The sequence below is a fragment of the Vombatus ursinus genome, unplaced genomic scaffold (genome assembly GCF_900497805.2).
Source record: "Vombatus ursinus unplaced genomic scaffold, bare-nosed wombat genome assembly UNPS02014864.1, whole genome shotgun sequence".
Lineage (NCBI taxonomy): Eukaryota > Metazoa > Chordata > Mammalia > Diprotodontia > Vombatidae > Vombatus > Vombatus ursinus.
In genome coordinates this window covers 17,236,162-17,264,128 of record NW_020954642.1, presented here as the reverse complement: position 1 = coordinate 17,264,128, position 27,967 = coordinate 17,236,162, and the positions used below count along the sequence as shown (strand labels likewise).

Here is a 27,967-nt window from a genome sequence, read left to right as displayed (position 1 = left end):
GACATACTTTTACTGTATTTGCAATCATTTGAAGCACTGTGGATTTGAATTGATAAAATGTCTCTCTTATAGGTGAAGCTTGAGAAAATAAAAAATGGAAAAAGATGAGATAAAGAAGACCCAAGGTGGGAAACTCAGTTTGTGTTCTTGAATCAGATTTCATGTTTTTGTTAAATGTGTTTTTTTGTTGTTTTTTTTTTATATATTTTTTTCTTTTAGGCAATTGGGGTTGAGTGACTTGTCCAGGGTCACACAGCTAGTAAGTGTCAAGTGTTTGGTCTGAGGCTGGATTTGAACTCAGGTCCTCCTGACTTCAGGGCCGGTGCTCTATCCACTTCGCCACCTGGCTGCCCCCTAAATGTGTTTTATTTAGCATTATTAGCTTTCTATAGTTAATTCAATCAGCAAACATTTAATAAGCACCTGCAATGGAAAGAATGTTGGATTTGGAATTAGAGGACCTGATTTTAAATCCCTGCTTTCTGCTTTTTGCCTGTGAAACCTAGGAGAAGTTATAACCTCTCTAGGCCTACATTTCTTTATCTGTAAAGTGAAAGAATTGGACCAGATGACCCCTAAGCAGCCCTCTGCCCTATGTTCCCTTCTCCTTCTATACTATTTGGTTCAATGCTTTTCAGCTGTCATGGATTCAGTTATTTGTATGCAGATGATTCCAAATCTCTATATCTAACCCTAGCTTCACTCCTGATCCCTGGCCTCACACCTCCTACTGCCTATAAGACATCAGACTCAGTCTGTCCAATAATGAACTCATCTTCCCTGCTCCCCCTCCTCTGATTCCTCTACTTAGCTCCCCTATGACTATGGAGGATCATGTAACTTTCCTAATACTATCGTCCTCTCAGTCACTCAGCCTTACAACCTTGGTGTCATCCTCAAATCTTTGTTCTCACTGAACCCATCTACATCCAGTCTTGTCAAATCTTGGTAGACCTTCATGACATCCCTTGTATATGTTCCTTTCTCTGTACTCACAAGGCCACCATCCTAATTCAGAGCCTCATCACCACTTGCCTAGACTATTGCAGTAGTCAAATTGGTCTCCTTGCCTTAAGCCTCGTCCCACTTCAATCCATTTTCCACTTAACTACCAAAGTGATTTTCCTAAAGTTTAGGACTGATTATAACCACACCACTGGCCCCACCTCCACCCCCTGAGAGAGAGAAAGAGAGAGAAATCCAGTGATCCCATCTTACTCCCAGGATCAAATAGAAAATATTTTCTTTATCACTTGAATCTCTTCATAACCTGGCCTCTCCTAGCCTTCTAGTTTTCTTATACTTTACTCTCTTCCATGAACTTTGTGATCTAGGCACAATGGCCTTTCTGCTATTCCTATTGCAGGACATTCTAGCTCTCATCTCTGTGTCTTTGTGTTGTGTGTCCCCCATGTTCTCCCTCTTCTTGTCCTACTTTCTCTGGCTTCCTTCAAGTCCCATCCCACCTGCTGCAGGAGGCCTTTCCTGGTCCCCCCAGCTGCTAGCCTTCCCCATCTGCTCTGTATGGATTTTCTGTGTCTCTAGTTCTTTTCATTTTGTCTCCTCCATTAAAATGTGAGCTCCTTGAACCGAAGAATTTATGACCAAACAAGAGATAGAGAACATCATGAAATGCAAAAGGATAATTTTGATTACATTAAGTTGAAAAGTTTTTGCATAAACAAAGCCAATGCAACCAAGATTAGGAGGGAAGCAGAAAACTGAAAATTTTTACAGCCAATGTCTCTGATAAAGGCCTCATTTCTAGAATATGTAGAGAACTAAGTCAAATTTATAAGAATACAAGTCATTCCACAATTGATAAATGGTCAAAGGATATGAACAGGTAGTTTTCAGATGAAGAAATTAAAGCTATCTATAGTCATATGAAAAAATGCTCTCAATCACTATTGATTAGAGAAATTCAAATCAAAACAACTCTCAGGTACCACATCATGCCTATCAAAATGACCAACATGACAAAACAGGAAAATGATAAATGCTGGAGAAGATGTGGGAAAATCGGAACACTAATGCATTGTTGGTGGAGTTGTGAAATGATCCAACCATTTTGGAAAGCAATTTGGAACTATGCCCAAATAAAAATGTGCATACCCTTTGACCCAGCAATACCACTTCTAGGGCTGTATCCCAAAGAGAGCATAAAAACAGGAAATGGACCCACATGTACAAAAATATTTATAGCAGCTCTTTCTGTGGTGACAAAGAATTGGAAATTGAGGGGATGCCTGTCCATTAGGGAATGGCTGAACAAGTTGTGGTATATGAATGTAATGGTATATTATTGTGCTATAAGAATATGATGAGCAGGCAGATTTCAGAAAAACCTGGAAAGACTTGTATGGACCGGTGCTGAGTGAAATGAGCAGAACCAGGAGAACATTGTACACAGTAACAGCCACATTGTGCAATGACTAACTTTGATTGACTTAGCTCTTCTCAGCAATTGCAAGGATCTAAGACATCTCCAAAAGTCTCATGATGGAAAATGCTATCCACCTCCAGTGAAAGAACTATGGAGTCTGAATGCAGATCGAAGCACATTATTTGCTCTTTTTTCCTTCTGTTTTGTTTCTTCTTTCTTGTGGTTCCTCCTATTGGTTCTAATACTTCTTTACAACATGACTAATGTGAAAATATGTTTAATAGGAATGTAAATGTGGAGCCTATATCAGATTGTGCGCTGTTTTGGGGAGGGAGAAGGGAAAGGAGGGGAAGAAAATTTAAAACTTGAAAGCTTATGAAAGTGAATGTTGAAAACTAAAAATAAGTTAATTAATAAAAATTTTTTTTAAAAATTAAGTCACAGGAGCAGAACTGGAAAAAAAAATGTGAGCTCCTTGAGGACAGGGTTAGTCTTTGTGTCCTCAGCATTTGGTGCAGTGCTCAGCCCTGATTACTGCCACTTAATGAGATAAAGCATTGGATTTGGAGTCAAAGTAGCTGGGTTTAAATTCCAACTCTGCTAATTGCTTCCCATGTGCTCTTGGGTAAATAATTTGGTATTATTCATTACAATAGCTTTATTCTCATTTATTATTCATTACAACAGCACTTTAAGATGTTCAAAACATTGGTCACTCATTTTCTCATGTGAGCTTCACAACAACTCTGTGAGGCGAGTATTCCAGGCACAGTTCTCCTCACTTTAACAGATGAATAGAAAGGCTCAGAGATAGGTGTTTTTTCCTGTGGTTACATAGGACGTGTTTGAAATAGGGTTCAGACTCATGTCTCCTTGACTATAAATCCATCGCTGTCCAGTATAGCAGAGTGCTGTTCCACTTTGCAGTCTCAGGGATAGAAGGGACCTCAGATCATATAATTCAACTCTACCCGATCGAACCCTTCTACAGCACCCCCAATTTAAACTTCTGGGTCTTTTGTAAAAAGAGGGCAGAGGAACAGATTATCTCTAAAAGCTATTCTAACTCTAAACTTGATTATCTTAAAAATGAAACTCCTAATTTATATTATAGAAGTTTACCTTTTTTTAGTTTATCATTTTCTTTAAGAATCCAATAAATTTTCTATTTTCATAGTGAGCTGATTTTAGGAATACTTGTTAAATATCACCATTGTTTGCTTTGAAACTAGTTCTGAAGAACAAACAGGTTTCTATAAAAATTGGTAAGTAGATTAAAATTATATGGCTTATACTTCAATAAAAGGTTCTAATCTATGATTTAAGTTAACACCATTTCCTAAGTTTGTGAAGTAGCTACTGAAGTGGAAGCAGTGATAATCTACCCCATAAACACTTTGTTAATCTTTTGGGATTAGGAGGATTCACAAGAGCCAATTTATCCAAGAATTTATAGTAGGCATTGTGGTCATTATTAAAATACAGGGACGTTATTATTGATGTACAAACTCAATTACCAATGTTGGTGTTTTTAATTTTCAGTGAGGTTGTTATTAAAGTAGAAGCTTAGTTTATTACATTTTTATAAATTTACATATTCCTACTTTTTGAAACAATTCCTGTAATTCCCCCAAATTATAAAAGTGACTGTTGTATCTCTTACCAAGGAGTGTCTTGCCTAGCTGTTTGCAGCCTTTTGGAAGCAGGAGGCCAAATTGCTAGTTTCTGCTTTTCTTACTTGATGGGACCACTTTAGGAAGAGAAATGCTAGCTGGTAGAATAATGGCCCAAAGTAGGTAAGGAACCTAGGAAGGTCCCCATCTTCAAAAATCTCTGCAATATATTCTACTGATAAGAGATACCATAAAGATTTTGAGGCCTTCCAAAAGCAAATATTCTTTAGAGGATTAAGTCATATTTACTTTACCTTGATTGCTAATGATAATTGTTTTTTACTTTACTGATGGAAGAAAGTCCTAATCAGAGCTGGAGGAAGAGGGATTAATAACTCTAGACTTGGCACATTTTTCATGAAAGGCAAATTGGGTAGACTACCACAGAGTGGGACTTTAGATGTCTAGAGAGTAGTGTGAGGGCACTGGATACTTGAGGGTTGGATGGAACAGAGTGACCGAAAGTGAGAGCGATTAAAGAAGGGAAATTGAGGAAGAAAACTTCCTCTACTTTGCAGTCTTACTTTGAGTCTTAATAGCAGAAGTCATCTTTGGCATTTTAAGTTATTGATGTATAGAAAGCTGAGAAACTATTTTTACAAGTGTCTCTGATAAAGGCATCATTTGTCAAATATGTAGGTAACTGAGTCAAATTTATAAGAATACAAGTCTTTTTCAAGTTGATAAATGGTCAAATGATAAGAGTTTTCAGAAACAAATCAAAGCTATCTACAGTCATATGAAAAATCCTCTTAAATCACTTTTAATTAGAGAAATGTAAATTGAAATGACTTTGAGGTATCACCTCGCACATTGGCTAATATAACAGAAAAGGAAAATGATAAATGTTGGAAAGGATGTGGGAAAATTGGGATACCATTTCATTGTTGGTAGAGTTGTGAACTGATCCAACCATTCTGGAGAGCAATTTGGAAACTATGCCTAAAGGGCAATCAAACTGTGCATACTCTTTGATCCAGCAATGAAATGATCCAAGACAATTCCAAAAGATTCATGATGAAAGATGGTATCCACATCCGGAGAAAGAACTGATGGAGTTTGAATGCAGATTAAAGCATACTATTTTCACTGGAGTTTTTTGTGATTTTTTTCCCTATTGCAAACTGTTTCTTCTTTCACAACATGACTAATATAGAAATATGTTTTACATGATTGCACATATATAACCTGTATCAAATTGTTTATGATCTTAGGGAGGTTGGGAGGGAGAAAATTTGGAGCTCAAAATTTTATAAAAAATGAACGATAAGAATTGTCTTTACGTGTAATTGGAAAAAATACTGTAAAAATTAAAACAAAATTAAGTTAAAAGAAGTTATTGATGCCTAGTATGGCTGTACCCAAAACAATCTTGTTAAAAAGAATTTTTCATTCTAGGAAAGGGTCTCTTTTTGTGTCATGGCCCCTTTTGGCAATCTGTTAAAGGCTAGACCCCTTCACAGAATAGTTTTAAATTTATAAAATCAAATAGATAGGGTTACAAAGAAAACCAATTATGTTGAAACACAGTTACCAAAATATTTTTTTTAAAAAGAGCAAGTGCACAGGCATCAGGTTAAGAACCCCTATTCTAGGAAATGAAGACCTGGTGATAGCTTTTCTATTATCAGATTCTCAGTAGTTAATTTAATTATTTATTACATGTATAATTTTGCTTCATTATACCAAATTATTAGACTGATTTTTTTTTAAAGTAGAAGACTAAGCATCCATTGATATCTTAGGTTTTTTTTAGTGTATAGTATTTTGACACATCTTTAAAGTGTTTTTTGGATACCTTTTGTTTTTTACATTGTAATCATTTCTCGATATACTCTTTCTCCAATTGAATCTTCCTTTTTCACAAAGAAAAACAATTAAGCAAAATCCGTCAACAAATAACCCTGTCTGGCAGGGTATGCAACATTCTACCCCTATAGTTTCTTAAACCTCTTTACTGAAAGAAAAGAAGTGTGTTTCGTCATCTGTTTTCTGGAACCAAGATTGATCATTGCAGAAAATCTGAGTATAGCTGTTAAAAGTTTTCTAGACATTGAATATGTTCACTTACTGGTTCTGATTTCTTCACTCTGTGTCAATACTATTGGACCCTATATTTCTGAGAAAACTTAAACATGCAAGATTGATGACTTGTTATTTGTAAAAAACCTTACAAAGTCAATCATTTACAGCATGGTAAAAGAAGCAGCCTTATTTACATTAGGAGCTGTTGTAGAATGTAAAGTTTTACTTTATTATTTTATTATTTAACCATTCTATTAGTTTTCCCACTATTTAAAAATTGAATTCCTTTTCTTAGTTTTCACTTTTTTGAGTGACTTTTTATGGGTGCCAGTTTAATTTAAAAAATTTTTGTTTTTGTTGTTCAGTCATTTCAGTCTTATTCAACTGTTTGTGACCCCATTTGGGGTTTTCTTTGCAAAGATACTGGAGTGGTTTGCCATTTCCTTTTACAGCTCTTTTTACAGATGAGGAAACTGAGGCAAATAGGATTAAGTGACTTGCCCAGGGTTATACAGCTAGTAAATATATGAGGCCAGAGGTGAAATCAGGAAGAGCAGTCTTCCTGATTCTGAGCCTGGCTCTCTATCCACTGCGCCATTTAGCTGCTTCTACAGGTAAAATACTAAGGGAAAAAATTTGAGCAATATAATAAAGGCTTGTATAAGAAATAACAGCAAATTATGTACTTAAATTAAGTTCTTATAATTAAGAACAGTGCATTGTGGAATTCACAGACTCTTATGAGCATCCAATTAAGTATCTACTGCTGGGTAGGTTCATAATAGCTTCTGTGTTCCTTAAAAGGAGTATGTTTTTATGTTTTATTTTCTTGTCTTCAAAGGATTGTCACATAAAAAAGAAAAAATAATTAGTTGAAACCTTTTTGGCTAAAATAATTAGAACTCATAAAACATGTGTTTTCTTTTAGAAATGAAGACTGACCTGAATTTATTGTTAGAATGTCTTAAATATCAAATGGACAACCCATCTTCACAAAAGGAGGCTTTGGTTACTATTTATTCAGTGTGTCAGCAAAACAGTAAGAAAATGTGTTAACATTTCATTAGGGATTTTCATTTAATGTGCTATTTCAGTGCAATAATATGTAATTCTCTATATTCTCTATATTTCCTATATGTTGTCACATTATTATCATTACGGACTTTATTTTGTCCTAAGAGAATCATTAGATAAATGTAGTTTTTCTTTTATTTTGTTTACAATCCTTTAGGTTATGCAAGTATTTATTTTCGAGAGATTGGTGGTTTGATGTTTGTAAAAAATCTTGCCAAGTCAAGCATTCACAGCATGGTAAAAGAAGCAGCCTTATTTACATTAGGAGCTATTGCAGAACGTGATGGTAAAATGTTACTTTATTATTTTATTATTATTTAAATATTCTGTTATATTACTATAATGCCAGCAAATATTTTAAAATTATACTTTTTCCTTAGTTTTCACACTAAATAGCTTTCTATGGGTGCTGTTTTAGTAAAAAAAAAATTTTTCAAAGACTTAAAACTGCCCAGTACTGGGGTATACATACCATAAAGCATAAAATATTTTTTGAAATGCTATTTTTATCTGCAGATAAAACTTAATTTGAAGCTAAACTAGCAGTTTATCACCTCAGCTTTATTTCTCCCCACTTGTTCCTTTAAAAATTATCTTTATTCTAAAATTAGTTGCCATCTACAGAAAATTTTAAATGCACATTTTTTTAAAGATCACATGTGAAACTTCAAGCTTGAGTTGTTTACAGTTTATTTTCATTTTTCATGTTTGACATTTCTCATGTTGCAATAATTTACCATTATATCTAACCAACTTTAAATTCCTACAATATTTTGGTGACTGGTTCTACGACCTGTGTTGAATTCATCCATTAAACATACATATATTAAGCACCTTCTGTTTTCCATTCAGTATATTAAGCAGCTGAGGAAAAGCTAGGTAGTTAAATAAAACATGTTCTCTTTCCTCTTGGAATTTATTGTCTAATAAGGGATATAGTTGGGCGTATTTTAATCCCCAAATTATTTTAAAAAGCGTATTGCATATGTTTGGTGGACCTCTGATTTTGCCAGGGTAGGGAGCTCCTATTAGCAGATCAGCCCCTACGTAGAAGCTCATAGTCTTAGTCCCCTGGGACAAGAAGAGGTTAAATGTGTGGCCCAAGCTCACACAACCATAAGTATCACAGGTAGGACTTGAACCCAGGACCTTTCTGACTGCAAGGCCAGCTCTCTTTCCATTCCACCGAACTGCCTCTCTTAACTGAATTATTACGGTAAGAAAGGAAGATGCCAGAGGATGATCACTTTTTAAAAGTGATAGGGAAATAGCACCAGTGTAGTTGGTCTTATTATTTCCTAACATGAGGTTAAGAGGTTCACTCTTAAACTTCTTGTCTGCTTTTTGTTTCCTAAACTCATTAAGGATTTTTTTCTGATTTTATTTTGAGTTTTCATTTGTTCAAATTTTCAACACGATGGATACCTTTTAAGGGCAATGGAGCCATTTTTGAGGATCACTTAAATACACTTGCCTTGGATAGCGGTCGCTCAGGTCTACCAATTAAATCATTGCTAATCAGTTATAGTAGAAATTATGTAGCATAATAGAAATATATGGCTAATCTATACATTCATGAAAGTAAGTATATTCACCTGTTGAATAAATAATTATGTTCATTTTTTAAATTGATACTTCTGTGAAGTAATTTAAATTTTGCATTTTTTCTTTCAGTTTATTGTCAGCAAACTTTGTGCACTTCAGAATTTTTTGAAGACATTATTTGGTTTCTATCTAAGTATGAATCTAACATCAATTTGAAAAGAATGTCTGTTTATGTGATGTTAGTCCTGGTTTCAAATAACAGTAGGTATCTTTTTTGCTGTATTAGAAAAACATTTTCAATATTAATGCCTCATTTTAAAATTAAAATTTAATAGCTTTATTTTTTCTCAACCCTTTAATTCTGATTCTTCAGAATTCTTTTTGTCTCACTAACTTCTGAAAGATGTTAGAAGAAAATTAAGAACACATTATCTCAATATTCTTAATATTAAGAGAAGTGAAATAATGTGAGTTCTTTGTACACACACACACACACACACACACACACACACACACACACACACACGTGCACTCAGGTCCATCAGTCAGTCAACAAGTTGTTTTGTCCACATATGACTAAATGACTGTTTTAGTAGTAAATGACTGGCACTGATTTCCCCCCCAATTGATAGGTTGTTTAGGCATTTTTGTAGACATAGTCTTAGAGTGTATATTTTCCTAAGGTACTTTACCAAGGGCTGAGTTTGAGGATTGCTACATTCGATTCATAAAATTTCATCTTAATTGCTCTTAGCAGATAGCTTCCAGACTTTTCTTCCTTAAAATAGAACTTACCCAAAGAAGGGTAAATGCGTGGTGTAATGGACTTGGAACCAGGGGAACCTGTGTTGAAATCTTAGGTCTGCTACCTGCTATTTATGTGACCTACCTCTTGTGACCTATTTTTCTCCTTTGTTAAGTGAGACGATTGGACTAAATTATTTTTAAAATAATTCTGGCTTTGAATTTTATGATCCTGGCTTCTCCATTTTCTAAATAGAAAAATATAAAATTAGAACTGGTCATTTTCTGGGAGGTTGAGAGGGTGTTGATCTGAACAGTGCTTGTTGAAGACTATTAGAGAATAACGTGGGTCATCAAATCATTCTATGCTTATTTTTAGGGGCTGGGCAGACTCTTGTGAGAGAAACAGGTTGTGTTGGTATCCTGCTACAGTTTTTTAGGTGAGCAGATGTAAGATATTTGTTAATAAGTAACTGACATTTCAGTCATCAGTACATTTTAAGTCATTGTATTTGCTTGTTCCCTAATAGAACAGCTCTTTCCATGTCTGAGATGGATTTGTCAAATGAAACCATTTACCAGAATTATCAGCTGTGGTCTTCGGTGTGCAGTGCTTTGTGTGCATGTGTAAATAATCCACAGAATGGTAATGATCTCAAGTGTTTAATTTGATAATTAGCTGGAATGTCTTTTCCTTCTCTTCAACCTTTCTCACCTTCTATTCAAGCTATAAGCTCCTTCAAAGCATATACCATATCATCTTTAATCTATTTTCTTCTGTGTCTAACATAGTTGTTGTACACAATATACGCTTAAATGTTTGCTGAACTTGACTTTTAGTTGTGAAAATAAACCTAAAAACAAAAATGGAAATCTAATTACTAATAATTCACACTTCAAATAGAAAATTTTTAGCCAGGCTAAAATAAATCATATTTGATTTTAATTTCTTTTAGATGTCAACCAGAAAATTTGCAGTTCAGTTTTTCAACATGCAAATAAATGGCTACAGAGCTGTGTAAAACCTGAGATAATTCGCCCTATTTGCTCATTTATTTGCCTGACTGTTGCAAATAACAGTAAGTATTTATTTTTTAATTGTTGCACTTAGAAGAGCAGATTTCTTTTAGGAGTAAACATTTGCTTTGGTTCACTAATTTGTTTATAATGTATATTCATCACATTATACTTGGGAAAATACTGAATCTGCTAATGTTGTTAAAAAAAACTCCTGTTTCTCCCCCACACCACGACTCATTTTTCTCTTTCTTCTTATCCAGTCTAATCCCTTTGTTTTTATCCTTGATATTGCCTTCCCAGATCTTGCCCTATCAATTATGTTCTTCCTGCCACCCCAGTCTCCAGTTTCCCTGTACTGGCTTCTTCCTGCTACCTACAAATTTGCATCGGTTTCTCCTGTCCTTTAAAAGCCTTTGCTTAATCCTGCCATCTTCTCACACAATCATCCTATAGCTCTCCTCCCTTTCATTGCCAGACTCCTAAAAAGAGTCATCTGTAGTCATTGAAAGTTTTAAGCAATCTCTAATCTTCGGCTAGGTGGCGCCACAGTGCACAGAGTACTGGGCCTGCCGTCGGAAAAATTCATCTTTCTGAGCTCACATCTGGCCTCGTACATTTACTAGCCGTGTAACCATGGGCAAGTCACTGAACCCTATTTGCCTCAGTTTCTTCATCAATCAAATGAACTGGAGAAGAAAATGGCAAACCACTCCAGTATCTTTGCCAAGAAAAACCCAAATTGGGTCATGAAAATTTGGACACAACTGAAAAGACTGAACAAAAAAATCTTCTAAATCAAATGGCCGTTTCTCAGTCCTCCTCTTGAACCTCTCTTTGGTTTTTCAATCAAATAGCATTTATTAAGTGCTTACTGTATGCCAGGCACTGGGAATGCAAAGAAAGGTTAAAAAAGTCTCTTCAAAGAGCTCACATTTTAGGGGGAGGGGAGATACCATTTAAATAATTGAGTACATATGAGATATACACAGAGTATCTGGGAAGTAATCTCAGAGAGGAAGCCACAGCAGCTAGGGAGACCAGGAAAAGCCTCCTGTAGAAGGTGGCATGTTAGCTGAGACTTGAAGAAAATCAGGAAAGAGAAGTAGCAGGTGTGAGGAGGCCTTGCATTCCAGTGCATCCATGGGGGACAGCCGTGGCTGGGGGACAGACAGAGGAAGAAGAATGCCCTGTGTGAGGATCACCAACAAGGAGAGTATAGCTAAGTGATAAGAATTTGTGGAAATAAGCAAATCAGAAGAAGGTTACAAGGAGCCAGGCCATGAAGAAGCCAGATAGAGAATTTTATCTTTAATCCTGAAAGTAGTAAGGAGCCAGTGGAATTTATTGGGGGGAGCAAGTCATCACACGGTCAGACTTTCCTTTTAGGAAAGTCCCTTTGGCAGTGAGAAATGGATGATTTGACTGGATTGAGACTTCAGGCAAGGAGACCAATTAGAAAGCTGTAATAATAATCCAGGTGAGAGGTGGTAAGTACCTGAACTAGGGTGGTAGTGGTTTGAATGAAGAGAAGGGGACATCCACAAGAGATGTTGTGAAGGCATAAATGCCAGGATTTGACAATAGTTTGGGTATGTAGGTTGAATGAGAGTGTGGAGCTGATGTTCTCTCCTCCCTTGGCTTCCATCATACTGATTTCTCCAGATTCTTCTACCACCTTTCTCTCGCTCCATTCTTTTTTAGTCAGTTTTGCTGAATCATTATTTAACCATAGCTCTGCTGAGTATAAGTGTACCATAAGACTTTTCTTTTCTTTCTTTTTTTTTTTTAAGGCAGTTGGAGTTAAGTGACTTGCCCAGGGTCACACAGCTAGTAAGTGTTCAAGTGTTTGGTCTGAGGCCAGATTTGACAGGTACTCCTGACTTCAGGGCCAGTGCTCTATCCACTGCACCACCTAGCTGCCCCACCATAAGACTTTTCCTAGGCCTTTTACGCACTTTACCTTCTCTTAGCTCCCAAGGATTCAACTGTCATCTTTACATCAACAGCTTTCAAATCTCTGCCACTGATCTAATCTTTTCTGATCTCAAGGGCTATTTCTGAGTCTGAACAACTGTGCCTCCATCCATCTCTCTGGTTCCTTACCTTCTCTCCATTCATGTGACAGCCACTGTAGGTCAGGTCCAGACCATCTTTCATGTGGACAAGTACAGTAACCTACTGATTGGTCTGGCTTCTGATCTCTTCTCTAATCCAGCTTCCACGGACGTGTGAAAAGTGTCTTCCTAAGGTACAGTTTTGACCATGTTGCTCCCTGAAAGCCTTTAGTGGATTCCTGTTGCCCCTGGAATGAAATCCAAATAAAAGCCTGGATTTTAAGGCACTTTCGCAGTCTGACCCCAGCCTGACTTCCCAGTCTTATTTCATGTTATTCCCATATTCCAGCCATGCTTGTCCCTTGCTTTCCCTCTGACTTAGCATTTCACCTGTAGGCTTTGTGTATTCACACAAGCTGTAGAGCATCAAGAACATATATAGTATTTGGAGTCAAAAGACCTTTTGAGTTTTAATCTTGGCTCTGGGAAAGGTTCCTCCCATCTCCAAGGCCTGCAATTCCATGGACGTTTATGAAATACTTTTTATATGTGAGACTCTGTGCCATACCCTGTGTCTGTGTGACTCAGAGCCAGAAAATTACTTCTCTGAAGCCTCATCTTTCTCCTCTCTGACATGAGGGGCATAGTTGGTGGCTTCTGCAGTCCCTTCCCACTCTGTATCATTGATTCTGTGGTCTGTTCCTGGAATATGGTTCTCATATCTGCCTTCCTCAAAGAATGCAGCCAGTGTGGTAGGATGGAAAGACCACTGGGTTTGGAGTCAGAAAGCTTGGGTCCAAATCCACGCTCTCATACTCACTGCCTGCAAATAATATTCTGGAACCTTGGGCAAATCCCTTAACTTCCCAGGGCTTCAGTTTTCTTCCTCATAATCCCTCCTCCATTTATGTGGGGCTTTATGGCCTTTGAAATGCTTTACATAAATTAGATCATTTGATCCTTAAAACAACTCTGTGGAGTTGGTAGAGCAAACATTATCACCACTTTATCAATGAAGAAATTGGGGCTCAGTGACTGGTCCAAGGTCACGCAGCTAGTTAAGTCTCTCTGGGTCTAAGTTTCCTTATAATGAGTTCGGGGAAGAGAAGGGATTAGTTGACTTTTAGGATTCTTTCTAGTTTTGAACTGGAAGGGCGAAAAACTAGAAAACTCAATTACATGAGTATTCCACCAAAGATATTTTGAGAAGACTTATATGCTTAAGTAAAGCATTAATACAGAATCGTTAATGGCAATTATCCACATTCCAAGGTATAAAAGGACTAGTTATGTTTTGCAGAGAAAATATGATCCCCTAAATTGTAATAATTTGATACTGCTCTCATGAGGTTTTTGCCTTTTCCTTGAACCTTAGAATTCAGCTAAAAGGACATGGGTATAGAATGGCATACTGTCAGCAGATTGTAAGAAATGGAGAATAGCAGAAATGCTGAACTGTTCATTGTGTAGTATGACACAGGGTGACCAAAGATGCTTATCACTTTGCAAGTCTAGGTGTTCTTTATTTGAAATATGCTTTACAAATTGATGAAAACTCATTTTCTGTAGTCATATAGCCTAACTTTATAATTTTTTTTCATAAAAATAGTTTCTAGCGATTTTATCAAAAACTTCTTGAATTCTCGCCTTATCCTGGAAATTTTTCTTATAGTTTCACTTCTAAGTGTAGAAAATTTTGGAAAGACTTCTCCCCTGCTGAGAATTAAATCTTTATATTCCTTAAGAACGCTAGGGTAAAAATAGTCTTGTTTCTTTAATGGTTCTTGCATTTAATTCATGGAACTAGAGTTGTGCCGGGGAAAAGGAAGTCATGACAGAATAATAATTAGTGACCATACATGTAACTAAGTCTATAATTAGATCCCCAGCTTTATGCCTAAGCAGAGAAGGCCAACAGGTGAAGGAAGAACATTTGGGCAAGGATAGACAAGTAAGCCAGATTCTGGACCAGCCAAAAAAAAAAAAAGATGTTGTCTCCTGCTAGTGAACCAGTTACTTGTTGGGTCATGCTGGCTGTATTTGCAGTGAGTGTTAGAAAAACAAATATATGCTACAAGGTTACTAAGAATATATGCTATTTACCTGCATTCGTTAGTGTAGTAATTCATATATTCTGAGAAGTAATAAGAGCATTAGCTAGAATAGGTGGAATGAAAGAAATGCTCTTGGACAAAAGTTATATTACTTTGTTCTGTGTTCGGACTTGACGGAATCATTGTTGTTGTTCAGTCATTTCAGTTGTGTCTGACTCTTCGTGATCCCATTTGGGATTTTCTTGGCAAAGATACTGGAGTGGTTTGTCATTTCCTCCTCCAGCTTATTTTACAAATGAGGAACTGAGGCAAACAGGGTTAAATGACTTGCTCAAGGTTATACAGCTAGTAAACATATGAGACCAGATTTGAAATCCTGAAGATGAGTCTTCCTGTCTCAGGCCCAACACTCTATCCACTGTGCCACCGAGCTACCCTAATATTGAATAGATTAGGAACAGACAAAATTGGCAGCTTGATGATTACAATGGAAACTAAATAAGTAAGTCTAGTCATTATGATTCCACTAGGCCCTTTAAATTTGGGACTTCAAAGCTTATCAAATTACTGTCCCTGGAGAAGTAAAGAGAAGATACTTCTGTACAGTAGAAGAGAGAGTGGTCTAAACATGCTTATCGAAAAGCATAGGTATATTGATGTAAATACAATTTAAGAATTGGTTTGTAATTGATATGTGCATAAATGCCGAATAAGGATTTTCTTCTACATTCCAATTCAAGTTGAATTCAAACATTTATTGAGCACCTATCATGTACAAGATACTATAATAGGTGCCAAAGATAAAAATAAAACAGTCTTTACTTCTAAAGATATTGCTTTCTACTGAGGGGCTAAACAGGCACACGTGAATATAAGATAATTTGGGGAGGGAGAAAGCACTGACACCTGGGAGGTCAGTAAAGTTTATATGTAGGGAGTGGCAGGAAGAAGAAGAACCTTGAAGAAAGTGACCAATTCTAATAGAGTTGAAGAGGCCATATGTTCCGGGCGGAGGAGATCACCCGTACAAAGCCACAGAGATGGGGAGTGGAATACTAAGTCCACATACTAATGACTAGGCTAGTTTGATTGGAATGTAGAGTGAAAAGGAGAAATAGGAAAAATGAGTGGGAACCAGATTGTGGAGGACCTTAATTGACAGATTCAGGAATAGCACATTATCCCCAAAGCAATAAAGAGACACTGAAGATTTCTGAGTCGGGGAGTAACGTAGTCAAATTTTGCCTCATAAAGATTTGGGGGGACATGTGTGTTAGGAATGGATTGGATAGGGTGGAGGTAATTAATGAGAATACTGTTGCAGTTGTCCAAGGCTTAATGCAACCAGCATAATGTCACCTACAAAGAGAAGCATGTGGAGACTGTCACCATTTATAGGGTACCCCTCTTCAATCTGGACCCCAGATTAGGCATCTTTCTTGAGAAACACCTTTGGAAAGTACATAGCTCCTTGCCTTATGCCTTGCTTGATATTAATAATCAGAGGCTCACTAAACAAATTTATTTCTTTGTGTCTTTCAAAGACTCTTGTATAGTTTTAACATATGCATGGAAAACACCTTGTTGGAGAGAGCTTTGAAAGTGACATTTTCCTGTTCCCACTCATTTCCTTTTTTTGTAGTCAGTAAGCACAGTGAATTGACTAAGCTTGCTTAAATGGTCATATTTTTGCTTCATAATATTAATAGTTCATTGTTAGTGACCATATTACATTTGAACAAATAGGTGAGCCAAAGAAATTATTCTTATAAAAATTTCTAGTCATGAGAAAGCAGATATATGGACCTGAATTTCTTGCTGTTTTCTTGATCATACTTTTTTGGTCGCAATAATACCGGTAATTTTTTCCAAATCATTAGATATCTTCCCTGGTTTTAGATATCTTGAAAATTCTTCAGTACCCTTAAAATTATCTTATTAAGATGGCATGGACTTCTTCTCTACATACATGGGCTACTCTAGTTGCACTTCCCACTTTTCTTTTTTTTTTTAACTTTTTTTATTAATTTATTTTAATTTATCAACAATCACTTCAATAAGCATTTGAGTTTTAAATTTTTTTCCCCCTTCCTCTTGTCCTCTCTCCCCAAGATGGTGTGCAATCTGATGTAGGCTATCCATATACATTCCTATTATACACATTTTCTTTTCTTTTTGTGAGGCAATTAGGGTTAAGTGACTTGTCCAGAGTCACACAGCTAGTAAGTTTTTTGAACTCAGGTCCTGCTGACTCCAGAGCCAGTGCTCTATCCACTGCGCCACCTAGCTGCCACATATTTTCACATTAGTGATGTTGTAAGGAAGAATTAGAACCAATAGGAGGAACCACCAGAAAGAGAAAACAAAACAAAACAGAAGAAGAAAAATAGCAAATAGTATGCTTTGATCTTCATTCAAACTCCATAGTTCTTTCTTTGGATGTGGCTAGCATTTTCCATCATGAGACCTTTGGAAATGTCTTAGATCCTTGCGTTGCTGAGAAGGGCTAAGTGTATCAATGTTAGTCATTGCACAATGTGGCTGTTATTGTGTACAACGTTCTCCTGGTTCTGCTCACTTCACTCAGCATAATTTCATACAAGTCTTTCCAGGTTTTTCTGAAGTTTGCCTGCTCATCATTTCTTATAGCACAATAATATTCCATTACATTCATATACCACAACTTGTTCAGCCATTCCCCAATTGATGAGGAATTCCCTCAATTTTCAGTTCTTTGCCACCACAAAAAGAGCTGCTATAAATATTTCTGTACATGTGGATCCTTTTCCCATTTGTATGATGTCTTTGGGATATAGCCCTCGAAGTGCTATTGCTGGGTCAAAGGGCCACTTTTGTTTTCTTTAGTGCCATTTTTATTTTTTCATGTAGCACACAAATATGGTGATTCCATTTGTATTTTTTTAAGTTTATTTTATTTTTATTGCTGTCTTTTGTTTTATTGTCATTTTCATTTCTAAATATATTCCTACCCAGTGAGTTATCCCTTGTAACAAAAATGAAAAAAAAAAAAGGAAAAAAAGCAATTCATCAAAACCAACACCTCAGTCATATCTGAAAATGATGTTTGGAGGGGGAGGGGAGTTGTCTCAGCTAACTCTGACTCTGAATCATAGGAGTTGGTGGGCTTTTACTCCCCAAAGGATAGGCAAAATGCTAGTTTATTTAAGCTCCTGCCCTCAAGGGTCTCTTGTTGACTGAGGATATCAAAAGCCTATTTTCTTCAGCTGAGGAGTTGGGTCAGGCATCTGGGTTGTTAAATTCTTAGTGATCAGGACCTCATCTGGTCAGGTTTGAAGCCACACTCAGCACCCACTACATGTAATATATACTTGGAGCCATGGGAGGATTGGTATCTGAGGTGACGATTTTAGATGGAATCTTGGTGGCAAACAGGCTGAAATATTTTATTTTTTAGGAGTTAGTGAGGTAGGGCAGAATAGATAGTGCCTCTGTGTGGTGCAAGATGTTCTGAGGAGAGGAAGCCTATAAATCTGGTCCCTTGGTGGGATTGGATTTGAAGCCCAAGCATTCTAGGATTAGGGATGGCAAAGGGAGAAATGGGTGCTGGAGCAAGGGTCTCTGTGTCAGCAGCCACTGCCACCTACCTGGGTGCTCGGTGATAATGGAGGTCTTACCCAGTAAAGGGCACTGGGCAATGAAGATTACTTTTGCATGACTAAGGACTTACTCACCCTTGTCTGGCTTCTGCCTTCCACAGTGCTCAGATTGTTCAGTGACACAGCACAAAGTAGTGCTGGCTCCACAGATGGAAGGGAAACCTTTGGAGAAGAGGACCTACCAGGCACTGGGAGATGCTGGCAAAGAAGGAATAGGTGCTGGGCTAAGAACCCTAGAGGCAGCGGTGGACCCCACCTACCTGGGCTCTTGGTAGTCGTAGAGGGCTAAGGCATGCTGGTTTTCTCAAATGTAGCCAGCCTTTAGATAGCGCTTAGAGGTTTACAAAACACTTGACTATGGTATCTCATTTTATCTTCACAACAATCCAGTGAGGTCGGCATTATTATCATCCTCACTTTATAGATGAGGAAACTGAAACCGAGAGAGGTTAAATGGCTTGGCCAGGGTCACACAGCTAAGGAAGTGCCTGAGGCAGGATTTGAACTTGGTTCTTTCTTACTTCGAATCTAGCACTTTATCCCCTATGCCATTTGTAAATTGGTGCAAGGTAGTGAGTTTCAGGGCATGGAAGGCTTTAACATCTAAGAGAGTAGAGCTGTTCTTCTGTGCAACCTCCCCCTGCCCCCCCAGCTTCCAATCCGGGCAGATAGCTGCATTTAACTGTCATCATGCATATTTAACATTTCCTTAACTTGTGGACTTTTAAACTAGGCACGTGAAGAAAAGGTAAGTATAGCTACTATTGCAAGCAGTATATAAATTAGATAAAATCATAATTAACTTTCTTTGGTTCTAAGATCTTATTACTTTATTTCCTGAGCACACGTACAGGAACATTTTATATCTATTGGTGGACTGGCCATACTCTCTGAAGTTCTGACAAAGCTGGAACATGATTCCCATGGGAACCTGCCCAGTGCTAAACTGGCAGTGGTGGTGACCAAGACCCTGGACGCCTGCATTGCTGACAATCGTGAGTGATGGAATTCCAATATCTGCATGTGTCATACTTACAGAATGACAATTGAGAGCTGAACTTTAAGTTTGGCATCAACCAAAGCATTGGTGATGGTAGAGAAGTTATTTCCACTGCTTGTGTTTAACCAATAGTAGATGTGAAATAAAGGTTTCACACTAGTAACTAAATGCTTATGTTGAAGGAACAGAAGAAAGGGATCTAAGTCCAGTCTATGCGTTCCTTACTTATTTGGAGTGAATATAAATGTAGTGCTTTCCAATAACTGTGATTAGTCAAAGCATAATTTAGTTAAATTAATAAGTATTTTTAAGCATCTGTTCTGAATAAGACACTGCTAGGCCCTGGGACTACAACAATAAAAATGAAACAATTCCTCTTTTCGAAGAGCACACATTCCACTGGGGAATTCAACATCAATCTATCAAGTAGCAGATTTGTATTGATTATGTCCTGTGTGCCAGGCACTGTGCTGGCCACCAGGGTTAGAGGATAAAAATGAAAGTCTTTGCCTCCAGGGAGTTTCCATTGTATGAGGGGGAAATGGCATGTGGTCAACTGAAAGGAAGGGGGGGGAGGTAGGAAAGAGCACAGCTAACTGGGGATCAGGAAGGGTCGAGTTACAGGTGGCACTACAGCTAAGTCCTGAAGGGTGCTTGGGATTCCAAGAGGTGAAGAAGAGGAAGGACAAGATTCCAGGCACAGGCCTGGACACAGGAGGGGAATGTCATGTGTGGTGAATAGCAGGGAGGCCAGTTTGGCTGGAACATATAGCATAGGAGGGGGATGATTGTGAAATGAGACTAGAAGAATAGACTGGAACCAGATTGCAAAGGGCTCTTGCTAACCTCATCAGCCTCCATAGGTTTAATGATCATATCTATGCAGATAACTACCAGATCTCGATATCCAGTCCCAGTCTCTTCCCTGAGCTTTGATCTCCACATCACCAGTTGCCTGTTGGGACATTTCAGGCTGGATGTCCCAGAGACATCTCAAAGTCCACAGGGCCGAAACAGAGCCCATTATCTTTTGCCTAAACCCACTCCTTCTTTGAAGCTTCACTTGGAATCCCCAAAATCCCCACCATTCTTTCATTTTCCCAAATTTACCACCTCAGTGTTATCATCAATTCCTCAATCTCCCCCCCCCCCATAACCAACCAATTGCTAAATTTCTTCCATTCTACCTTACTAATATGTCTCCCTTTCTGCATTCACAAGCCATCGCCCTAGTTGAGGCCCTCATCAATGTTCATTTAGACTATCACAGTGGCCTCCTAATCAGTCTCCCTGCCTCAGTCTTTCCTGCAATCCATTCCATCTTCCATGGAAATCCATGATTTTCCCTAAAGTCAAATTGACCATTTCACTTCCTTTTTCATTAATAGCCAGTGTCTCCGTAGTGCCTCTAGCATAAAATATAAATGCCTCTGGCTTTTAAATGCCTTTACAACTTGGTCCCATCCTATTTCTCCAGCCTTATTATACATTATACACTCTACAATTCAACTACGCTGACATTCTTTCTGTTCTTCTGTTTCACAGACCCTTATGTATCCTGTTCTATGCCTTTGTATTGGCTGCCCCAGTACCTGTAATATATCCCTCTCCTCTGTTTCATAGAATCTTTCTCTTCCTTCAAGACTCAGCTCAAGTACCACTTTCTACATGAAGCCGTTCCTGAATCCCCAACTGCTAGTTCCTTCCCTCCTTGACTTCCTTGCATTTATTTGTATTTGTTCTGTATGTGTTTCTATATGTACTTATTGACTCCATTAGAATGTTAGCTCTATTAAGAGTAGGAATCATCTTATTCTTTGCATTTTTATCCCCAGTGCCTAGTGCAGTACCTGCTATACAGTAGGCATTTAATAAATGTCTGTTGATCAATTCATTTATCAACTCTATGGGGTAGATAATCTTTCATTTTTATAGATAGAGAAACTGAGATTTAGAGAAGCTAAGTCACTTGACTAAGGTTACCCATCTCATAGACTGCAGAGCCAGGACTCTTAGGATGTTAGAACTGGAAGGGATGGTAGAGATAATCTCATTTAACTCCCTGTACTTCCAGATGAGGGAAAGTGAATTGCCCAAGGTCATATCACTAGTGAAGGACAGAGTGAGAACTTAAAACCGGGATGTTGTGACTGTTAGGCCAGTGTTCTCTCTGCCCTATTGCTTCTGGGCCTACGAAAGGTTGATGAGAGATATAAAAGTCGAGAGGAATTACTATAGAGAGCAACCTTGCATTATTAATAGTAGCGAGATCATGACCTGGTGACACATTTCTGTTCAAAGGCCAAGCACAATAGGAAGAGTATATTACCACGTAATCAGCATGACATTTGTCATGCAACAAGAATCCCAGGAACCAGAGCCTACATATGTTCAGATGAGGCTGAGAGGGAATGTCTTCCTTGTTCAGAGGACAGCCTTTCATAGTGTGCTGGTGGAATGAGGTTTTATGCAGGCAGATGTGATTCCCCACAAGCTCCCAGTGGTTATGTATCTCCCAAAAGGAGTTAGAGAAGACTCTGGAAAATAGACAACATACATATATATATCTGAAGTTTTCTAATACTTATTCTTTTTTGATCTTTTGTGCTTACAGCTGCTGTTGGGGTAGTACTAGCCAAACATCACATTGTATCCAAGCTTCTGACACTGCTACTTCATGAGAGTCTGGATTCAGGAGAACAATTTAGCATTATTCTTGCCCTTGGACATTGCACAGAAGCTTGTGGTAAGTATGGGCTTCATTGAATGGACTTGATACCACAGATGACTAGGAAAGCACTTCATACGTTTTGTTCCGTAATAAGCCTGGGCCAGCGTGGAATATAGGAAAGAACCATAGACTGGGAGTCAGTTAGGCCTGATTCAAATCCTAGCTCTTCTACTGATACTTTATTCAAGTCATTCAACTTCTCTAAGGCTCAGTTTCCTCATCTGTAGAACGAGATGATCTTTCTGGTTCCTTCTAGGTCTAGAAGGTTCCCTGATCTGAATTCTCCTGAGAATTACCACAGATCCTCCTGAGACATAACTTCCTGGTCTTTAACAGATTCACATCCTGTCAATTTCTTTTTCTTTGTTTTGATTCCCTCATTTTAGTTTTGAGCTGAATATTCCACTGGAATATTGTCATTAGAAAATAAAATTGATATGACATGTTAACATGTTTCCTATCTTCCTAGCCAACTGTAAGTTAGGTTGTACAGTGGATAGATGCTGGACCTGAAGTCAAGAAGACCTGATTTCAAATACCATCTCAGAAATTTATTAGCTGTGTGACCCTGGGCAATTCATTTAACCTCTGTCTGCCTCAGTTTCCTCTTCTGTAAAATAGGGATAACAAAAGGACCTTCCTTGCAAGATTATTGTGAGGATCAAGCAAGATAATATTTGCAAAGTTCTTTGCAAACCTTAAAGCACAATGTAAATTATAGCTATTATTTTGTAAGGTAAAACCTATAATAGGTATCATGAACTTCAAATTATAATGATGTTTCCTTACAGGGCTCTAAAATTTCTGTCTTTTCAAATGGTTATTCAAATTTGGGAATATGCAGAAAACAAAAACCATGAATCTCTTATATAATTAAGTGGAAAACTTGAAATTGTGGGGAAAATACAATACAAGAAAAAAGTAAAGAATTAAGAAAAAGTTATTTCCATCATATAATATTTATTGAGTACTTGTCACATATGTTTTAGGAATTTTATTTATAAAAATCTGACTTCCTCACAAAGTGTTAGCCACATTATTTTAACAAATATTTACTTACTATGTGTTCAACATTGTGCTAAAAACTATGGAATGTAAGAATAATAGAAGATATATTCCCTGCCCTTTTTGAGTTATAATCTAATGAGGTAGATAGGACTTGTATAAGCAAAAAACATTTAGAGTAATGAAAGCAAGTTTGAAGTTATGTTTGATTCTAAGTTTTATTGGAATTCAGAGAAGGACTCCTCTTTAATCCTTCATTGACAGATGCAGAGAGCACCTTAGATTTTTAAAAGCTGTGCTAATGAAGCACAAGGCTCTGTCTAGGCCAATCATGCTGGAAAAGCTTAGAGTATAGAGGTACTGGGTGATTTTTTTTTGTTTTTTGTTTTTTTGTATTTTTATCCACGGCAAATATTGAAGACCATTTGCTCAGTTGTAGAAGGGCTGTGACCTGCATTAGTAGAGAGAGAAATCTTTGAAGCAAGTACAGCAATCTATCTAAACTATATGTATGTAATATATATGTATGTTTAGATACACATATATATCTTAATAACTGTACATAACACACATATTCAAGTTCAAAAGTAAAATGTTATCACTTGATAAAATGATACATTTTTAGAGCATAGATTATTGCCTGGGTTGAAAATGCTTTAGAACTCTCTCTCTCTATATATATATTTTTTTTCCTTTAATTTTTTATTAGCATAATGAACAACATTTTTGATTGGGAGAAATTGTGTGATCTGTTAGAAATTCTTGCAACTGCTTAAAATTCCTGCAAGAAGGAATTAAAGTGTGGTTTAGAGTATTTAATGATGAAATAATTTGCTGTCACAATTTTATCTAACATCATATATTATATTTTATAGAAGAAAATCAGCTTCATCTATTTAAGAACAATGGTCTTCCAATAATGATCCAAGTCTTAACTGAATCACAGAATGAGGAACTAAACAAAGCTGCTACCTTTGTGCTGCACAACTGCAAAAAAATTAGTAAGTTTACTCTTGATATAAAAAACAAATCAAAACAAAACAAAAACAGTTCTTCCCAGTTTTATATAGATTTATTTGCATTTATGTTGGTGGTAAAGAAGAAGAAAACCCTTAGTAACCTAAAAGCATTTTATAAATCTGAGCATGGTGTGATGGAAAGAATATTGACTTTGGAGGAGGACCTGAGTATGAATCAGGGCTCTGCTACTTAATGGTATACCTTAGTGAAGTCACTTACCCTGTTTGAGACTCAGTTTGCTGAAGAAGAAAATGAAGGTAGTGAAGTAAGATTCCTTCCAGTTCTATAGCTATGATCCTATGAAGGAATTGGGGATATTTACCTTGGAGAGAAGAGTCTTGGTAGCTATAACATAGAAAAGGAGTTAAGTTGACCCCCCATGACCTCCAAGAGCTGGATATGTGGGTGGAAGGTACAGAGAGGCAGATTTAGGCTCACTGTAAGGAAAAAACTTCCTAATAATTAGAGCTACCCAGTTGTAAGTAGAATGGGCTATCTTGGGAGGTAGTGGACTTCGCTCTCACTAAACTTCTTCAGGCAAAAGCTGGATGGTCACTTGTTCAGTATGTTCTAGAAAACATTCTTGCATTGGCACCAAAGAAAAAAGTGGATTTCCCTACATTCGTGGTGGATTGTGGAACGTTACCCATACAGTCAGACTAGATTGATTTGTTGTTTAGTTCTGCTAATATGCTTTCTCTCCTTTATTATTCTCTGTTATAAGATTCTCCAGGATATGGGAGGAAGAAATAGTTATATTTGGAAATGAAGATGATATAAAAATAAAAGATAGCAATTTCCTTTAAAAGAAGATTCTTATGTTAATTTTGGGGTTGGATTAGATGACCTTTGAAGTTCTGCTGAACTCTGACATTCTTTGATCCTGTGAAATGCCTGCTCCTCCATGAAGTCTTTCTTGGTCCTTACTATTGATTTCCCCCTCAGACTTTATATAACCTTTTCTATAATGTACTTATCATGTATTATTGTGTCTTTTCAAAAAATTCATTTTCCTTTTCATAAGAACTTAATCAACATCAACAAACAAGATCATTTTAACATGAAAAGAATAAGAAAAAGGGAATTGTTTATGAAATTAAATTATTATGTTTAGGTTCTTTTTTTCCCACTACATACATCTTTTTTTGTATAATTTAAATTTAACATGGTAGTTCTAACACCACCCTGTTTTTATTTCATTCTGAACTTCCTTTTGCTCTCTTCTGTTTGGTTTTTTTTAATGATTCATTAATGTTCTTTCTTTGTTTCCTTTCTTTTTGAAATATCACTATCATTACCCCATGCTCATTTCCAAATTTCCCCCAAGAAACAAAAATAAAAGCCTTCCCTGATAACAAATAAATATGGCCAGTCAGATATGATTTGGTTTCATGACTATTCATATATGTCATTTTCCTACTAAATTTTATCTTATCTAAAGTCTGTTATCTCTTTCTCCCAGTACCTAGCATAGTATTCTGTGCACAGTAGCCATATATTAAATGCTTCTCGAGATCTTTCATGAAGATAAGCTGGAAAGGTGGTAGATGAGTAGACGAGCAACTTTTTTTTTGTTTTATTGCCTAGTTAAATCACTAAAATGATAAAGCTTTGTAGTAAATGATAAACTATCCACTTTTTTTCTGTTTTATAAAAGCAGAGAAATTATCTCTAAACCTAGAAGAATTTTCTTCTAATATGAATGAAGCACAAGAGTTAAAAGAATTGAAGGTGAGAGAGAGGAATATTGAAGACTTCTGGAGGAAAGCAAAAGAAATTCTTCACAGAATAAAACAGCTTGAAAATAAAGAAGATGAGGTCAGCCTGCTTATTTTCAGGAACATAAAGCCTCTTGCAAAGATTTTTGTTAAGGTTGGAGGCAAAAATCCTTTCTAGATGGTTCTATCACAAGTGGGAGAAATATGAGCATATGAAACATGTGATCAAAACTTTTCATTTGAAAATATAGACCATGATAAAAAGAAGCTTTTGGAGAAGACAAGACTAGCTAGCAAGGATGGTTGAACAGATCATTTCAATTCTTCACTGTATGTATGCACATGAGTGTGCATGAGTGCACAAATGTATGTGTGTGTAAATACATGTGGTAGGATCATACCTTTAGAGTCAATAGGAACCTTAGCGATGATCTGATCAGGCTCCTGCATTCTCAACTGCCTAAGGTCACACTGTTCATGGGTAAAAGTGACAGAATTTGAACTTGGATCCTCAGTCTTCATAGCTAGTGCTCTCCGCACTATCTCATGAGGCTTACTTATATACGTATATGTAAATGTCTGTGTATCACAGAGATCTCTCCTTCCTCTTCTTTAGTGTTAATGTTACCAGAATCTCTTTTTATAAACATCATTATTCTTGCTTTTGGCCAGGTTGAAGAGGCTTTGATTTAATATTCACTAAAAAACAGGCATATTCTCAATGACTGTTCTTTGCTGGCTCCTGGGAAGACACAAAGATAAATAAGACAGTAAACCCTTGAGGAGCTTACAATCTATTAGATATGAGGGTCCAGGCCTCTCACTATTTAGAACAGCAAATAAACCTCTGTTCCCCATTCCTGAAAGTGATGAAAGAATATAAAAGGCATTTTTGAAGGTCAAGGCCTTGGGCTTAGCCCTGGCAGAATCCATTTCTGCAGAAGTTCTGTGGAGCTGGATGCGCATCCATCTACCTTCTGGATTGGTACCTGGCAGTCCCCCAGAAAATTGGTGGACATGTCTCGTTGCCAGGAAGCTCCTTCTTAGACTTAGCAAAAATCAGCTTCCCCCTTCTAATATAGAATAGCTCCCATTCCTTCAGGGTTTACATGTTATTGAGCATTCACCGTAACAGCCTGTGAGATAAGGAAGGCAAGCATGATCATCACCTGGTGTAAGTAAGGAAACTGAGGCTCAGAGAGGCGAGCCAACTTGCCCTTGGTCACATAGGTAACAAGGTTTGGAGCCAGGATTGGGACGTGGTGTCAGTACTCCAAGTGTGGGGCTTTTTTCAATATACTGCTATGGGTTTTTGCCCGTGATGCTAGCTAACGTTTACAGTTGCATTGAGACCTGTATAGAAGACAACACAAAGAAATGAAATAATTTCTCTCTTCATATATTTTTTGTTTTCTATAAAATGTTTGCCTATTTTTCCCTTTCGCAATCTAAAATGGAGATGTTTCCGATTACTTATAAAAATGTATTTCTGTTACACTTTATAAAATTCACCTATTTCTTGTGTAGAGAATGAAAGGAAAAGCAAAACGTGGATAATAGATCTTCTTGGAGTTATTTACTTGACATTTTTCTGTTACAGGAAAAAATAGAAAGAAGAGAATTGGTTGGTGATTCTTTGCCAACGAGCTTAAGTACCCAAAATACGTCAAAACACTCTAGAGTGGATAGCATTGATAGAGGTACTAATGCAGAAAGAAGCTGCCCCAAAAAGCAGTGTCAGCCTCAGAGCTGTGAGCCGAATGCTGCAGAGCGGTGTGATGGCCCTGTAGGGCATGAGCCCCAGAACCCATCGAGGAGTGACAGGGCAAATCCAGTCAGCGCCTGTTATAAAAAATGTGGGCCCGCCAATGTTCTGAGCACCACTAGTGCGCCATCGACTGCCAGTGCCCCCAGAAGGCATAGCTTATACAGAGGAGCGGCTTGTGAAAAGAGGGCTTTGTCCTTACAAGCAAGGTACAGTATGTGAAAGGTAAACCTAAGCAAAGAGCAATGAAGCAGGCATGTTTAATATTAATATAACACATCCCACATTCATACTGCTTCAGTGGATCTGTGATGTTATTGATGTTGGTATTGCCTGCACTTGTACAGATCCCAGGTCACTCACCTCTTCTCATTCTGTGACACCCTTGTCAGTGTTCTCCTGTCAGTTCTCTACTGGAAGTCCCCCCAGCTTGCTGGGGGCTTTCCTTTAGATCTTTTGACATTACTTTTGACATTACTGTGCAGTCTGTGGGCTCTCCATTTGTAATCTGCTGA

At 37.3% G+C, this 27,967-nt stretch overlaps 1 protein-coding gene across 1 annotated transcript; it reads left to right on the top strand.

The window, feature by feature from the left end:
• Window positions 1-94: 94 nt before the first annotated feature.
• LOC114027935 (telomere repeats-binding bouquet formation protein 1-like) lies at window positions 95-27,967 on the top strand. Its single transcript, XM_027842084.1, has 13 exons — window positions 95-125; window positions 7,013-7,123; window positions 7,316-7,444; window positions 8,833-8,964; window positions 9,827-9,887; window positions 9,978-10,093; window positions 10,404-10,526; window positions 19,056-19,208; window positions 21,828-21,959; window positions 23,825-23,950; window positions 25,627-25,787; window positions 27,288-27,661; window positions 27,904-27,967. Exons 1-13 carry the CDS (start codon window positions 95-97, stop codon window positions 27,965-27,967), a joined length of 1,713 nt encoding a protein of 570 aa, XP_027697885.1.